This window comes from Hydra vulgaris, chromosome 08 (assembly GCF_038396675.1).
Source record: "Hydra vulgaris chromosome 08, alternate assembly HydraT2T_AEP".
Lineage (NCBI taxonomy): Eukaryota > Metazoa > Cnidaria > Hydrozoa > Anthoathecata > Hydridae > Hydra > Hydra vulgaris.
The window spans coordinates 9,984,572-10,001,826 of NC_088927.1; the positions used below are offsets into that span (position 1 = coordinate 9,984,572).

Sequence of the window (17,255 nt, forward strand, 5' to 3'; positions counted from 1 at the left end):
TTAAAACTTCAAGTAGCAACTATAGTAACTTGTTTTCATAATTTTTTAAAACTGTTTTATCCTGTTATTTGTTAAGCATACTGATGTTCATTGCCATAGCAAGCTTTTTTTTAAGAATAAACATAATTTGTACCCCCATCCTTAAGTGGGATGGGATATTTGTCAATAACTATTAAATTGGCCTACAAATTACTGAAAACTATAAAATTGTATATAATATATATAAACTGTAAAATTATATATAATCAAATGTAAAATTATATATAATACAAAAAAATTGTATATAAAAAGATTTGATTGAATATTTACATAATTTTACAAGTTTTTCTTGATTTTAAGAGGTTATTTATTAATTAAAGACAAAAAGTAAATAAAAACTATTTAGCAAAATTTGAACTGTTTAAAAATATAGTTAACAATAAAAATAAAAAACTAATGACTTCGAGGTCATAAATTCCATCGCTATGTTTAAATAAGTGATTTTAATACTTAAATCTCACTCGCCACAACCTTGCTAGGGCACTTAATAAATGATTAAAATAGAAAATTAAAAAAAAGGGGAGGGGCCAATCCGTAAAAAGTATCGTTTCTTATTTTTTTATTTTCTTATTATCTTCTTTTTTTTGATATTTGTTGAGTTTTTTTATTAAAACTTTAAGTAGCAACTATGATAATTTGTTTTTTTATTATTTTTTATTTGTTGAGTTTTTTTATTAAAACCTAAAGTAGCAACTATAGTAACTTGTTTTCATAATTTTTTAAAACTGTTTTATCCTGTTATTTGTTAAGCATACTGATGTTCATTGCCGTAGCAAGCTTTTTTTTAAGAATAAACATAATTTGCACCTCCATCCTTAAGTAGAATGCGATATTTGTCAAAATCTATTAAATTGGCCTACAAATTACTGAAAACTGTAAATCTGCATATAATATATATAAACTGTAAAATTATATATAATTAATTGTAAAATTATATATAATACAAAGTATTGTATATAAAAAGATTTAATTGAATATTTACATAATTCTACAATTTTTTCTTGATTTATAGATGTTATTGATTAATTAAAGACAAAAGTAAAGAAAAACTATTTAGCGAAATTTGAACTGTTTAAAAATACAGTTAACAATAAAAATGAAGAACTAATGATTTCGAGGTCATAAATTCCATCGCTATGTTTAAATAAGTGCTTTTAAGACTTAAGTCTCACTCGCCACAACCTTGCTAGGGCACTTTTGACTTTATTAATCAATAAAATAAAAAATTAGAAAAAGGGGGACCAATCCGTAAAAAGCATCGTTTCTTAAAATAAAAATTAAAGTTCTAAAAACTAACATTCACCCGACTGAATTGCGTCAATTAGCCTACTAGTCGACTAAATTCGTCAAAAAACCGACTATAACTTGAAAATCACTTTTTTTGTGGGGGGAAAACACGTTCTTTCTCACAAACCATCCTCCTAAAATTGTCTTTGCATGCGATATTTACACATAAAAAATATTTGTTTCTTTATAACACTCTACAAAAATAATACACAATAAAATTTGTTAATCTAAAAGAGATTTTATTTTTTTATTTTGTGAATATTTTACATAGTAGTTGAGAGAAGAACAAGAAATATGCTATACATAATCTCAAAGGACAAGCTAAGTTGAAAAACATCTACTTTTCGTTGTTTCACAAAATTAATGTAAGTAAAAGTAAAATATAATAACTTGAGCGTTCTATTGCTTTTTTAAAAAAGTGACTATAAAAATTTGACTAAAAGATGTGCATTTTTCGCTTGTCTTTATTATTTAATATTTTTTGTTGAAATATTTAAAGAATACCCAATACTACGATGATAAAACGCATATTTTTGAAACAAAGTAATTTTATTATTATTTTTTTTTATTTATTTTTTTTTATGAATTTTATAATGGTATATAATAACTATAAGTTTATTGCAATAAAAAAAATTTGAAAATTTCCGGAAAATTTCTGGAGATTTTTAACCCTAGTTCAATAAGATCTCCTCATGCTCGTCGTTTGGTTAGTGTTGTCAGGTTTAGTCTTGATAGTCGATGAGTGTTAGGTAAGTGCTTTATGATAGAGGTGTATTTTGTGGCTCGGTATTGAACTTGCTTGAGTTTATCTTAAGCTAAATTGAAATCAGTTGACGGAACGAGAGACAAGTCATAAGACTACACAATACATATGAGTTGAAATCAATCAAAATCTATTTGAGAACGACTATGAAGCAATAATATCTATCAGACGAGATAAAAATAAAAAAACACAAAAAAACTAACAGTTTTATTTGTTTTAATCTGTGTACATTAATTAGGTAACCTAATTAACAGTATGTGTTGCACATTCTAACATCGTGTGCGAATTCTTTCTCTATGCTATCTTTCTAACTCGATTTCTTCTGTCTTTCACTCTATGATATCTTTGTTCTTCCAAAAATCCTTTTAATTTTGGTCCGTAGAACGGATGATGATGCTATTTTGTGAGCTGAACTCGCCTCTGCGGACCTTTGTAATGTGGCCTCTATATGGCAACTAGCCGGAGGAGGATAAACCACAATACATATCGTCCAGTCTTTGCATTATTCGCAATTTATTCAAGACTTTGCTGCCATCTTAGGACGAATAGTTAACTTTGTTGATCGTTTATAAAATAAACTAGTAGTTTTTATTTTTTATTTTTAGGGCCTCTAATTACTAAAGGTCGGCTCTGCGTAGTATAAAAGATGTCCGTTAAAAGAAGGTATGTCAACATAGTATATGGCGATGTTGCTTCGTTATACTTTTTGATTAATACTTAAAATTGTTATTCCGTCAAGAATCGAATGCAAGTCGAACGTTGCGATATGCGTGGAGATTGATTCGCAGTCGGTTTTGCTTCATATCAAACGTTTTATTTAAGGACACAGACAGTTGAGAGTTAGAGACACAGTTGTATAAATCCTTAGATATAGAGAAAATTGACAACTATGCCAATCCACTTCGACACCCGTATCGTCGGCCCTGATATTTAAATATTTTATGAATTTAAACGTGTAAATAAAGTAAACTATTTCGATATCAAAGGAGCAAGATGATAAGATGTATTGTCTTCTGCTTGCTCCTGTTAGCATTTAAGAATATATTTTGTTTTTACAAGTACATTGTAAAGTTATTTGTACATTGATGAAATATACATTTTAAAAAAGCAAAAAATAAACAACACTTTATCACTTTAACAAAGTAATGCAAACTTGGAATTGACTGAGATAACCTTTGTCCAGTGATTGATGGAGACTGAGAAAACCATAATCAAACGTCCTAACGTTGATGTAGAAGATTAACTATAAATCAGTCATTTGAATTCTGGAATATCAGAGAACAAAGAATGATATTTATAAACTTGATATTTATAAACTTGATAGAAGAATGTATTCGAAAAAAATCTCAATTGTCTTCAGACTAATTGAATTATTAGTTTTGAACTATTTGTTTTATACACTTTGTTTTTTACCTTTGGGTGGTTCAAACAATTTGAGTGGTAAAAAGAATAAATAATATTGAGTTTACTCATCTGAAAAACTTCGTTTTTGATCAGATATAAAATTGATATCAAAGGTGTTGGGGCATATTTAAAGCTTACTGGGCCCGGTTTAAAAATATATTTTCTATGTTCATGCCAAATTTCATCGAAAAAGATTATGAAGCAGATACCTAATTGTTTGGAGCAAAACACGTACCTAAATTAAAATAATTTAAATAAAACAAAGTGTTGCGCAAATAACAACAAAGTTCTGTAACAAAACTACCGTTTGCCGAATGTAACAAAAGTCATGTTCGGCTAACCGTAGAACTGGTTGCACTTTTATTAAGCACTCCTTGTACAGTTACCCCACAATAATGAACCACTTTAGCTTTTTTTATAGTTTGAATGTATTTTTAAAGGACAGTTAAGAAGAATATATTAATTTGTAAAAACAATAAACTTCTTGCAAAATGTTATAAAAAACACAATTATGGATTTTCAATCAGAATTGACACAATTATGGATCAAAAATTTTAGACGAATATCTTATTCTAAATTTCAGTTTTAAACTGTAAAACAGTGAAAATTTAGTTTTAAGCAAACTTCTTTCACTTTTATTTGCCTTTTCTTATTCTTTTTGAAGTTTTGATGTCTCTCGTTGAATTTTTCGATTCTGTTTTTCTTCTTCTTTCAGTTTTTTCTCTTGATCCATTTTCTGAAATCATTTCCAACAACTTATCGTTTGTTGCAACAGTTAGAAAATGTTTAGATTAACGTTTTCGTGAATTTTCATTTGGCGTTTCTCTTGGCCAAACAAACAAGTCCATCATGGGATCAAGACTTTCCGGTTTTGAATTTTTTTTAGGCTGTTTTTAAACATTTTTGCTGAATTATTTCTTAACACTGTATCGATTTATTATCAAATTTTTTCCTGATATGCACTTTTTTAAACTCATGGCTGAGTATACAGTAGTCTCTCACTTTTGTCTTCTACAGGTTTTTATAGATTAAAAAGCATTGTATCCGTTATAGGTTCATACCAAAAATCTTTATAATAGCCGTGAGGTAAATTCTAACTCTAGCAACTGCAATTTATCGCAAAATGGGGTCCTTGGAACTTTGAGCACGAAGTCTATAGTTTCCACTTTCTTGTTTCAAACTCTTTCCGACTTCTTTAAACCAATAATTAAAATTTTTAATATGAATATTAGTGATTTTTGAACAATTTTTTCCAAATTTATTGTTTTTTGCTTGTCAATTATTGGATGTTGTGCTAAACACCTTGAAGTCCGATTTGAGGTAAATGCTTCGGGAATGTGCCTTTGATGTCTGATTTTAGCTACATAATTAGAAACAATCATAGCCAATCTTGTCTCAGTGACAGGAAAATCAATTTTTGCAAAGTAAGCTACTGTGTCTTCAATTTTCTGTTCTACTTTGGTGGTTAAAACGGTCTCATGACTAAGTATATTATTCTTCATCATACCAAAAACATTATTTCGCAAAGTTGAGTAAAGAATTGAGTAAGAAACTTTGTAGCGGTTTTCTGATTTTTTCGGTTCGCTTCACAATTATAACTGCTTTATTTAGTTGGTCCAAAGTTTAACTCATTCCGAAACGCTTTTTATTCTTATTAAATTAAATTTGATGTGTGGGAGGGGGAAGGCTTAATAAGCTTGGGAAAGGTGAGAACATTTTCTAAAATTAATAAATGTCCCCTTTCGTGTAATAAGCACCGAAAAGTATTCAAGTTACCACCAATTTAATCACCACCACTCAATTACCGCGGACCTATAATGTATAAACTATTTTCCAGGTGTAGTTAATAAAAAAGAATACTACACTTAAACAATTTAAAAAGAAATAAAAATGATATTATTATTTACGGACTTCAATACGTCTGATTTTACTTCAATACGTCTGATGTTTTTTTTAAAAGGTCAAATAAACATGAATTAATTCCATTATAGTAATGATACTTACAATAACGTTTTGAAGATTTTTTGTTATACTTTATATAACCTTTATTGAAGAAGTTTTGTTTAACATTTTAAATATATTTGTTACGATTTTTAAAAATTTTTATTTTTTTATCTACAACCTGTACTGAAACAATAATTAATAATTAAATAATAATTAAATAATAAGAAAAAAACACTTACTAAATTTAAACATTACGTACATTCTCTCATTTTTTTGAAAAAAAAATCGAAATAGTTTTGTATTTTTAATTTTTTATGTACTTTATTTAATTTTAATATTGTATTGAATATGTATATGCATATGAAGCGAATTAAATTTTTTTTTTTTTTGTTTATTGTCTTTAATATGTATACGAATATGTACAGATTTGTAATTTTTTATTTGTTATTTCATATTTTAACTTTATCTTAAATTTCTTCTTTTTTTAACTTTAAGTTCTTTTTTTAACTTTAAGTTCTTCTTTAACCTTCTAAAATTTCTAACCAATTTTTTTTTTAAACTTAATAATTTCACTCTTTTATGTAATATTGGAAAATTTAAAATTTAATTGTATTTTTTTTTTTTTGTATGCTTTTGGGCTTGATGATAAGTCATTTTGACTTCTACTTGCCCCAGTCAGCTTGTAATTATATATATTTCTTTAAATTTATAGATAACATTGTAAAATGTGTAAAATGACGAAATAAATAGAAAAGCGAATTATATGTTAATAGTCAGTAAAAAAAAAAAAAAAAAAATAATTAATTGAAATCCTAATAAAAAAACAATGTACACATTTTTTTTACTGAGCTGAAAAACAAAGATTTATTTGAAAAACAGACAAAAGTTAGTTTAAGTTAATAAAATTATTAATTCCAATTATTAACAATAACATATGTTATTGTTAATAATAAATAAACTAATCCAACACCGCGACTCCTACTTTAATAGTAAAGTAGGAGTCGCGGTGTTGGATTAGTTTGCAGACGCAGTTGTAACTTTTTTTTTTGCTTACGATTACCATTAAAGCATGAGCGACAGCGCAGAATTTTCTTTTTTTTCTTTTTTATTCTTGATATTTGCTCTTAGATATTGTAATCATATTTCTATACATAAAGTCATAAACAAACTATGGCATAGTAAATCATTTACACTTGATTATTTTGCAATGTGAAATTTAAAGCTTTTAATTGAAATATCATATTTCGTTTTGTTTTTTATCATAAACTTTTCACCCTTTGTTTAATAAAAAGTCAAACATATTTTGTTATATCCATCAAACATAAACAACTTAGTAAACAAAGTTTTGTTTGCGGGTACTAAATACTTGATATCTTTCTTTTTATTTAAGTTAAAGACGTACGGTGCAAATAACTTCGAGTGATGAAAAAAAGTTTTGAAAGTTTTTTTTTCTACACCTTATGAAAAAAGAAAAACTCTCTCATCTCCTCGGTTCAATATAGGTAATTTTTAGATATTAAATACTTTGAATTTAATTTCAATTTTTAGAATAATTAAACTTTGTTTTATAAATTTAATGCGTATATTATTTTTAGTTTTGTTTGCCTGGTTGTTTTTTATTGTTCATGTGGATAAAAAACCAATCTCCTTAAATTCGGTAAAGCGGAATATGTTTCTATATGAATAAAAATATCAATAAAGAATATGAATAAATACTTTAAAAGAATAAAAATCATCTTGTTTAATCAAGACGTGTAGCGATAAACATATTCAACGTAAAATCGAATAAAATTTATTTAAATGGCTTGTTTAGATATCTTTAATGTAAGATTAATGCATGTCTTGTTTTATTAAAGAGAGCAAAGCTTTTTTTTATTTAATTAAAAGATAGTTTAGTTGCTTTGAAAACACCACATTCTGGTTATTGCATCAATTTATTTCAGTAATATAAAAAGCTCTAATATTACAGTATAATCTGAAACATATGATATTAACACATGTATATTATTTATAAAATACACTAATGAGTAAATAATTTTCAAAAAACACAAAAAAACACCAATCTGCATCAAGGGCCACCGAGAGACGGGGAAAAGAGCTAAGGGATAGTTTGTCTCGGGCGAGAGATATCCATAGGGGCGCCATATAAAAAGAAGATACCTAAAAAACGAAACGGTCCTTTATCTATAATATAGGGAAATTTTGATTAATAAGAGCGCCAATCAACGTTGCAGTCCAAAGCTGCGTGACGGCTCTTAGCGGCCCCGTCTGCACCCGACAAAGCCAAATTCGCTGAAATTTAGCGACGTTAAAATTATTTTGTTCTATCTTCATATTTTTAAGATTTGAGATAAAAAGATTTAAAAGATAAAACCTTAAGGAAACAGCATTTAAAGCGAAGTTCTAACTTACGTTTTCTCCGCAACTTTTTTACTCATAACATAAGCTTCAATACAATAGAAAAACATTCTGAGGTACATAACACTATTATTAACTCAATTTTTTAAAAAGTGGAGAGAAAACAAGATAATTCTAACGTCGCGATTTGACACAAATGTTTAGAGACATTTCTTACTAAAGGCCGTAAATCTCTTTTAATAAAATTCAGGATTTAAAAAACTTGAAGTTTATTTGATTCTTACTGAAAAAATAAAGTTTCAGCATGCTGCAAGGCTGAAACTTGGTACCAAAAAAGTTTTAACCTGCTAAATCCAAAAACTTTAGTTTTCTATTTCTCGAAACAATGCAATGTAGTTTGTTTTAAGATTCATAAAATACATTTAGTAATGACAATCAAAAAAATGCTAAAGAAACCAATGCTTTCACTCAGAAAATATTCTCATTTTCTTAAAAATAAGATGTATATCAACTTTACATGCCAATTTTTTTTTTTTTTGCCTTAAATTTACTTGAGGAGTTATTGAGGTTGGATATGAACACAAAGTTTTGTGATGTTTTAAAAATCAGACACTCAATCTATCCTAACTTTTTACCAATCAATCAAATTAGAAATTAACAGTTTCGTGACCTTAATATTTTTTTATTTTCATTTGTTATTTGCAACAAAATTAAAAGATATAAAATAACTTTTTCAAAAATAAATACTCAATTTTAGTGAGTTTGTATATACTTTTCATTCACATTATTTATAAATTATACAAAAAACAAAAGGGTCAAAAAAAGTATAGATAAGACATATCAGACTCAGCAAATTCGAAATTAGTTTGAATATAAAAATCTCCGTTTCCTAAGGAAAATTTTTTTTTTTAAGTTCTCTTTTACTAAATAGTGCAAAGTCTTGCTTTTAAAGTTAGTCCTTCAGCTTTGCAAATGATATGGGCATCTAGAATCCAGCATTGGCTATCCACTGGTGGTCATATAAAAGGTCGCGCAGGATCATTTGGAGTTATGAGTTTGACAAGCACATTTTTTTCGACTAGATTAATGTCTTCAATGACTCCTATCTAACAATTTTGCACATGTCTGTGTTTCCACACAGACTTAATCACCTGGTACTAAGTTAAAGGTTGTCATCTGGATATTTCCAAAGCAAAATCAACACTGCCTAGCTTTGCGCCATTCTAAACAAAATAGCAACATATGCACTTTTTTCGTTTTACTTATTTTTATAAACATGTTTTATTAAAACCATTAAAAGGAAATTGTGATCCAATAATAAAATAAAAATATTTTTTACAATGACTCCTCACAAATAAAAAATCTGTTCGAGAAAAAATATTTAAAAAAATTTTACACGTTTTTGAAAGATAGTAAAAGGTATATTAAATGCATTTTTTTTACCTTTTGATGGCCATGTGGTACAAACTGATTGTTCCATATATTGTATTTGCAGTATCCAATTGTTTCTTAAGAGTGTTTCTCAGCAAAGTTAAATCTTCTGATGATACATAAATGAAATCTATACCTTTAATGCTTTCATTGCAATATTTTTACCTGTGGAGATAAAATATGCTTGTGAAGATAAAGTATGATTCCCCACATCTCTTTGCAAGTTTGCTAAAGTTGCTAAACCTTGGCTGTACCACTAATCCTATCACAAGGCTGCTAACCGTAAAGAGCGACTGCTCGGTTCCTCCACACACTCTAATAAGCGGGCCTAGACAATTTAGGGGCCAATTTTCAAATTTAGGGGCCCTTTTGTAAATGTTAGGATCTTTTCTTTGTTTTTTTTCTTTTTGTAATAACTAATGGAAATATTTTTAGTGTTTTCGGGCCCTTATGACAGATTTTATGAGGATCTTGGATCTAGTAGCCACTGTACTGTTACCGTGACTAGATGCAAAAAAGCTCGATTTAGAAAAATGATTAAAATTTTCAAGATGAAAACAAAGATTTATTTTTGCGATCCTTAAATTGACCTGCCCACCCATCTGAGAAGTATTTATTATTTGAGGTAAATTTTTTTTTAAATCATTGCTGACAACCTTAATAATTTTATACACGATTTTCACATCATGCATGAAATCATCTGAAACAATAAAATAAGATTTGTGCTTAAGAACACTTTTTTTTAAATAAATAATCACAGGATAGTGTTCATTGTAAATTTGTCCAATGAAAGCTTTGTGATTTGTCCGAAACTGCAGATTTATAGTTTTCTAAAAAACCACCAAAAAATAATGTTGTCACCTCCGTCATATTTTCCTTTCGTGATCTCAGATATGATGCTTGACTCATATCTAAATAAGAGTGTGGTGCAAGTTTTGTCAGTTTTTTACATACTAATTCAATGTATAAAACACAAGCTCTATATTATGTGTTAAGTTTGACCTGTTGTTGTCCACTGATCAAATTCTTCTTCATTGTCATCTACAAACTCATTTATTAAATAAAGTTTTTTAACCGATTCATTCATAGTTGCCAGGCATCTTTCACATTTCTCCATCATACAATCTTTATTAGTCATGTCACATACAATATAAGGTAACAAATATTTGTATGTCACACCAAGAGGATGTAAAAGCAATTTTAAGTTTTGATGAATAGCACAGACGCATACGGAATGTTCCTATAGCACCCTCAGAAATACACCATTTTGGTCGCAAAGTGCAAAACCTTGAAAACCCTTGGTTTTGGAGGCAACAAACAATTCCTTTAAATTACATTAGAGCAAATGTTTTCGCATGTAAATTTTTTTTGTTTATGCTTACATGGTGTGAACTATGTAAGCATAAAGAAAAATATAATAAATATTCACATGCAAAACTGTTAGATCAGGAAGAATGAGCTGTTACATCAGGAAGAGCTTTTCCTAATTAAAGTTAAATATGGCTAAAATACTTTTTCTAATGCTATCTTACGTGCAGTTCAAGCTACATAGTTATTTACATGCAATCCACAGTGGAATGTTACATGCAATGCACAGTGGAGTATTTGATCAAAAAAGTTGATCAAAATTGTCTTATTTAAGTTACCGAAACAACAAAAGTTTCTTTAAAATTATGGTAAAAAAAATTGTTTTAAGATGGAGAAGTATTTCAAAATTATATATTTATGTAGTATATTTATGTATGTATATATTTATGAAGTATATATAGTATGTATATATTTATGAAGTATATTTATGAACATCAAAAATATATTTATAAAATTAAAAAAATATATGTTTCCTTAAAGTGAAATATTTCAATAGTTTTTTTTTAAGAAACTGAAGCGCTTTAAAAAAGCTTCATCAAAGTTATTCCTTACTTTTTTTTTTCGCAAGTTCACCGTTTACATTCCATAAAAGTACATTTAAGGCACTTTTTGGCAGCTTTTTTTCTAAGCGTATTTAGGGTATAGATGAAGCCATAAAAGTTAAAAAAATTAACTTGATGAAACGTGGTGAAGTATAACAAAAGGTCTAAACATGAAGGTTGATGAGTCGTATTGTGAGTGTATTTTAGACTCTGATATGATTGTATGAAAATCTTCATACAATCATAAGTGTTTAAGTGAAGTGTTGACATTTAAAGTGAAAAAAACAGCTGGCAAAAAGTGCCATAAGTGTATTTGTACTTTTTCTAAAATGTGCACAAACGGTGAAAAGTAGTAGTAGTAGTAGTAGTAGTAGTAGTAGTAGTAGTAGTAGGAGTAGTAGGAGTAGTAGGAGTAGTAGTAGTAGTAGTAGTAGTAGTAGTAGTAGTAGTAGTAGTAGTAGTAGTAGTAGGAGTAGTAGTAGTAGTAGGAGTAGTAGTAGTAGTAGTAGTAGTAGTAGTAGTAGTAGTAGTAGTAGTAGTAGTAGTAGTAGTAGTAGTAGTAGTAGTAGTAGTAGTAGTAGTAGTAGTAGTAGTAGGAGTAGTAGTAATAGTAGTAGTAGTTAATAATTTACACGTTTAAAATTTACTTTATATTTTAAAAAAATACTTTATATTATTTTTTAGCACCACTTTTTTTTTAAAATTTTAAGTTTTTTTAATCAAGTAAACAAGATAATCTTTTTTATATTTCTAAAAAAAAGTTAATCTTTTTTTAACATTATTTCTAGAAAATGTTAATCTTTTTTTTATATTTATTACATAGCTTAACGATGCGTAATAACTGCATAAGTAGTAACAGCAGCAGTAATATGTTCGTAAAAGCAATTGTTAATAATTTATACGTTTAAAATTTACAGGTACTTTGTATTAATTTTTAGCACTACTTTATTTCAAAACGAAATGGAATCAAATCAAGAACGTTGTCATGAATTAGATTTTTTTAAAGGTAACTTTTCATTTACACCCCGGATACTTTTTTTAAGTTTCAACGATTAAATTTTTTAACATATAGTGTATATCGCAAAAATTTAGCTAAGGAAAACTAAAAGATTTTAATAACATTAAAAAAATTATAATTAGTATTTATATAAAAAAAATGAATTCTAAAAATCATTAATTTTACAGTTTTGTAAATCAAACAGGTAATAGAAGATGATTTTAAACAATGTGGAAACTTTTAACTGTTTTTATCATTAAACTGTGAAAGTTTTGACCTTTTTTTTCATCAAACTTCGCAGAACAAAACACTTCTTTGTGCAATAAGGCTACGATCTTAATTGTGGTCTTTATTGAGACAACTTAATTGAAGAAGTTTTTCAAGTTTCTTGTTCCTGCACTTCAAAGATTTCCAATAAAATATCCCAATCAGCAGGTTTTTAGCATTTGTCACATGATGACTGTTGATAACTTTTTTGTGCATGGATTAAGATTTGCAATACCAGCTGTTACGCTTAAAAGATTGCTAGCCAGTGTTTTAAAACAAAAATTTGATTAGATCAAGTTGGATCTTCTTTTTAGTTATCAGAACACAAAGCTACATCCACTATGCCAAGCAACACGGTATTTTTTGAATAATTTTGGTTATTGATTTGAATAAAGAAACACTTATGCATATATAAATATAGCAAAAAATAAAGAATTTACAAGAAAACCTTTGCGTTACATAAAGATAGCATATAAAAACAGACAGGGACTCAAAGAAGATACAGATGACTGGTCACACCACAATCTTTTCATAAAATCCTTTTAACAATAAAATAAAGTGTTGGAATATATGAATAAAAATAAGTTATAGTACTTATAATATGTCAGGAATTAAGGAAATGGAATTTCATTTGTCGCTTAAAAGAAAGAAAAATGTTTTTCAAATTAAGTTTACTATTCACAACACAGTTAAAATAAAATTAACTAATTTTTTAGACTTGTTTTTATTAGCTCTGTTGCATCAATATAAAGTATCATTTTCAAAATATACATATATAAAAAAATAGATTTATAAAGAAATCAAAGTTTTTAAATACGCATTAAGTTGGATATTTTATCATAAATCTTTTTTATCATAAAGCAGAAACTTAATCCGTTAAAAAAAAAAAAAAAATTTATTAACAAATTAGATAAAACTTTTTTTGTTTTTAAGTTTTATAGATGTATTCTCTAGAGTAACAATAATTAGTTAACAAAGTATCATGTTTTACAAAGATCTTCATATTAAGTTTGGTTTATAGATTTATATTTTGTAATTTTATAAAATTGTTATAGTATTTTTACATCAAACTTTGTTTTAAACTACTTTTTTTTAAACTAATATATGTTTTATAATTTTTTAAAATTTTCGTTTTTAGATTTTTTAAAAATAACGCGTTGCATTTTAAAAACTTCAATCGTTAAATAGATAAATAATATTACCGTATATTGAAATAATAAAATGATCACACATAATAGTAATTATACATTCAATATTAGGTGTTCAACGCGACAAACTATTTCACGAAATTCATCGTTTTTTTTTACAAGACACAAAAAAGTCGGCTTTAGTACTATATGGAATGTCAGGTGTTGGGAAGACAAAAATTGCCAAAAAATACTGTGAAATTTATTCTGACTTCTATAAAAACATTGTCTGGATAGACGCAGCATTTGGAAAATTACAAACTTCAATAAGAAATTGTTGTCATATATTAGGATTGGCTATTCATGATTCAAAAAACGACTTTAATATAGAAGTAATTGTCGAAAAAATTCACAATTATTACAAAAATGGAAAAACTTTGTATATTTTTGACAATGTCGACGATGAAAGTGTTAAAGGTCTGAAAATGTACATTTCAATGAAAGCGAACTCGTTTACTTTAATTACCTCGCAATAGAGAACGTGGTCGAACAATGTAAATAAATAGTTTGTTGATGTTTTTTCTTTTGAAGATGCATTCGCTTATGTGAAAAATAATATTAAAGAATACACGGATGAAAACATAAAAAACTTAATTAAAGAACTTGGTTATCATCCGTTTGCTATAACGCAGGCAATTAAATATATAAATATACATAAAGTCTCGATAGAAAATTATATAGATCGATATAGGCAGAAACCATTAGAAATATTAGACACTGATAACTTTCCTTCTGAAGATGAATCAAAGTCTGCAATAAAAGCAATCAATTTAGTTTTATACAAATTAAAAAAAACTAAACTTATTCCATTAGAATTACTTAACTGTTTATCTCATTGCGATGGTCAAAATATAAGTAAAGAATTTGTAATCCAAATCTTACATCAAATGGAAATAAAAGAAGACCATTTAATAGATGAAATCATTGGGTTAGTAATAAGTTATTCATTACTAAATTGTTTCGATGATAACAAATATTTAATGCACGAACTGACACAGTTGACGTGTAAACATTTTCAAATTACTAATTCAAGTACAAATACGTATCTTGATCTAATAGAAAGTTATTTTAAATTTGAGTTGAACCAAATAAAGCATCACGTAGAATTCGGAAATCATATTGTTTTTCATTTTCTCTATATGTTTCGTATTAACGAAAAAAGAATGTCAAAAACCTTCCATCATATGACAACTTCTATTTACAAGTTATTAGTATGTAAAGGTTTATTTGATGAAGCAATCGAAATATTAAAAGCTATTCAAAGTTTTAATACAGAAACTTATGGTGAAAATAATAAACTCACGCTTGATACAAAACATAATATCGCAAACTGTTTGAAGGATATGGGAAAATATAACGAAGCCTTAGAAATTTATTATTCTGTCGATAAAATACAAACTGAAATTTTAGGTATCAACCATCCAGATACAATAAGAACAAAACATAATATCGCAATCTGTTTGTACGATATGGGAAAATATAACGAAGCTTTAGAAATTTATTATTCTGTTGAGAAAATACAAACTGAAATTTTAGGTATCAATCATCCAGTTACAATAAGTACAAAACATAATATCGCAATCTGTTTGAAGAATATGGGAAAATATAACGAAGCTTTAGAAATTTATTATTCTGTTGAGAAAATACAAACTGAAATTTTAGGTATCAACCATCCAGATACAATAAGAACAAAACATAATATTGCAAACTGTTTGAAGAAAATGGGAAAATATAACGAAGGTTTAGAAATTTATTATTCTGTTGAGAAAATACAAACTGAAATTTTAGGTATCAACCATCCAGATACAATAAGTACAAAACATAATATCGCAATCTGTTTGAAGAATATGGGAAAATATAACGAAGCTTTAGAAATTTATTATTCTGTTGAGAAAATACGAACTGAAATTTTAGGTATCAACCATCCAGATACAATAAGAACAAAACATAATATCGCAATCTGTTTGAAGGATATGGGAAAATATAACGAAGCTTTAGAAATTTATTATTCTGTTGAGAAAATACGAACTGAAATTTTAGGTATCAACCATCCAGATACAATAAGAACAATACATAATATCGCAATCTGTTTGAAGGATATGGGAAAATATAACGAAGCTTTAGAAATTTATTATTCTGTTGAGAAAATACAAACTGAAATTTTAGGTATCAACCATCCAGATACAATAAGAACAAAACATAATATCGCAATCTGTTTGTACGATATGGGAAAATATAACGAAGCTTTAGAAATTTATTATTCTGTTGAGAAAATACAAACTGAAATTTTAGGTATCAACCATCCAGATACAATAAGAACAAAACATAATATCGCAATCTGTTTGTACAATATGGGAAAATATAACGAAGCTTTAGAAATTTATTATTCTGTTGAGAAAATACAAACTGAAATTTTAGGTATCAACCATCCAGATACAATAAGAACAAAACATAATATCGCAATCTGTTTGAAGAATATGGGAAAATATAACGAAGCTTTAGAAATTTATTATTCTGTTGAGAAAATACAAACTGAAATTTTAGGTATCAACCATCCAGATACAATAAGAACAAAACATAATATCGCAATCTGTTTGAAGGATATGGGAAAATATAACGAAGCTTTAGAAATTTATTATTCTGTTGAGAAAATATAAACTGAAATTTTAGGTATCAACCATCCAGATACAATAAGAACAAAACATAATATCGCAATCTGTTTGATGAATATGAGAAAATATAACGAAGCTTTAGAAATTTATTATTCTGTTGAGAAAATACAAACTGAAATTTTAGGTATCAACCATCCAGATACAATAAGAACAAAACATAATATCGCAATCTGTTTGAAGGATATGGGAAAATATAACGAAGCTTTAGAAATTTATTATTCTGTTGAGAAAATATAAACTGAAATTTTAGGTATCAACCATCCAGATACAATAAGAACAAAACATAATATCGCAATCTGTTTGATGAATATGAGAAAATATAACGAAGCTTTAGAAATTTATTATTCTGTTGAGAAAATACAAACTGAAATTTTAGGTATCAACCATCCAGATACAATAAGAACAAAACATAATATCGCAATCTGTTTGAAGAATATGGGAAAATATAACGAAGCTTTAGAAATTTATTATTCTGTTGAGAAAATACAAACTGAAATTTTAGGTATCAACCATCCAGATACAATAAGAACAAAACATAATATCGCAATCTGTTTGAAGAATATGGGAAAATATAACGAAGCTTTAGAAATTTATTATTCTGTTGAGAAAATACGAACTGAAATTTTAGGTATCAACCATCCAGATACAATAGGAACAAAACATAATATCGCAAACTGTTTAAAGGATATGGGAAAATAAAATAGAAAATAAGTTGTTTAACAATTAGTTAAATGTAATTTTATTTTACTTTTATATGTGAAAGTTTTATTAATCTGTTGATAAAATAAAAGACGAATCTTCCCTTAATAGTAAGAGAGCGCCGTAAAGTATTTTTTCAATTGATTTATATATTTCTTTAACTTATATTAGCATTTCAGTTGCGCATTTTTAAATATAATAGTGAAAATTTGTCATCTTATTAATAATACATATATGTTTATATTCTATTGATTGTATGTATTATAAATAAAAAGTGAAAACTGTTTTATGGTTTAA

The 17,255-nt window shown here is 27.1% G+C and overlaps 1 protein-coding gene across 3 annotated transcripts; it reads left to right on the top strand.

Annotated features, from left to right (window-relative positions):
* Positions 1–6,801: 6,801 nt before the first annotated feature.
* Positions 6,802–17,049, top strand: LOC136083602 (uncharacterized). 3 transcript variants are annotated; one of them, XM_065803058.1, is made up of 3 exons: positions 6,802–6,939; positions 12,075–12,142; positions 13,660–17,049. In XM_065803058.1, the coding sequence occupies exon 3, from the start codon at positions 14,475–14,477 to the stop codon at positions 16,242–16,244; it is 1,770 nt and encodes a 589-aa protein (XP_065659130.1). In that variant the 5' UTR covers positions 6,802–6,939; positions 12,075–12,142; positions 13,660–14,474; the 3' UTR covers positions 16,245–17,049. The 3 variants fall into 3 exon arrangements, with proteins under 3 accessions (XP_065659130.1, XP_065659131.1, XP_065659133.1); XM_065803059.1 differs by lacking the exon at positions 6,802–6,939 and having other exon boundaries at positions 11,993–12,142; XM_065803061.1 differs by lacking the exons at positions 6,802–6,939; positions 12,075–12,142 and adding an exon at positions 12,310–12,756.
* The last annotated feature ends 206 nt before the right edge of the window (positions 17,050–17,255 follow it).

Bases quoted from the DNA above. Each gene is read 5' to 3' on its own strand.
- LOC136083602 (XM_065803058.1), top strand. From the start codon at position 14,475: ATGGAAATAAAAGAAGACCATTTAATAGATGAAATCATTGGGTTAGTA.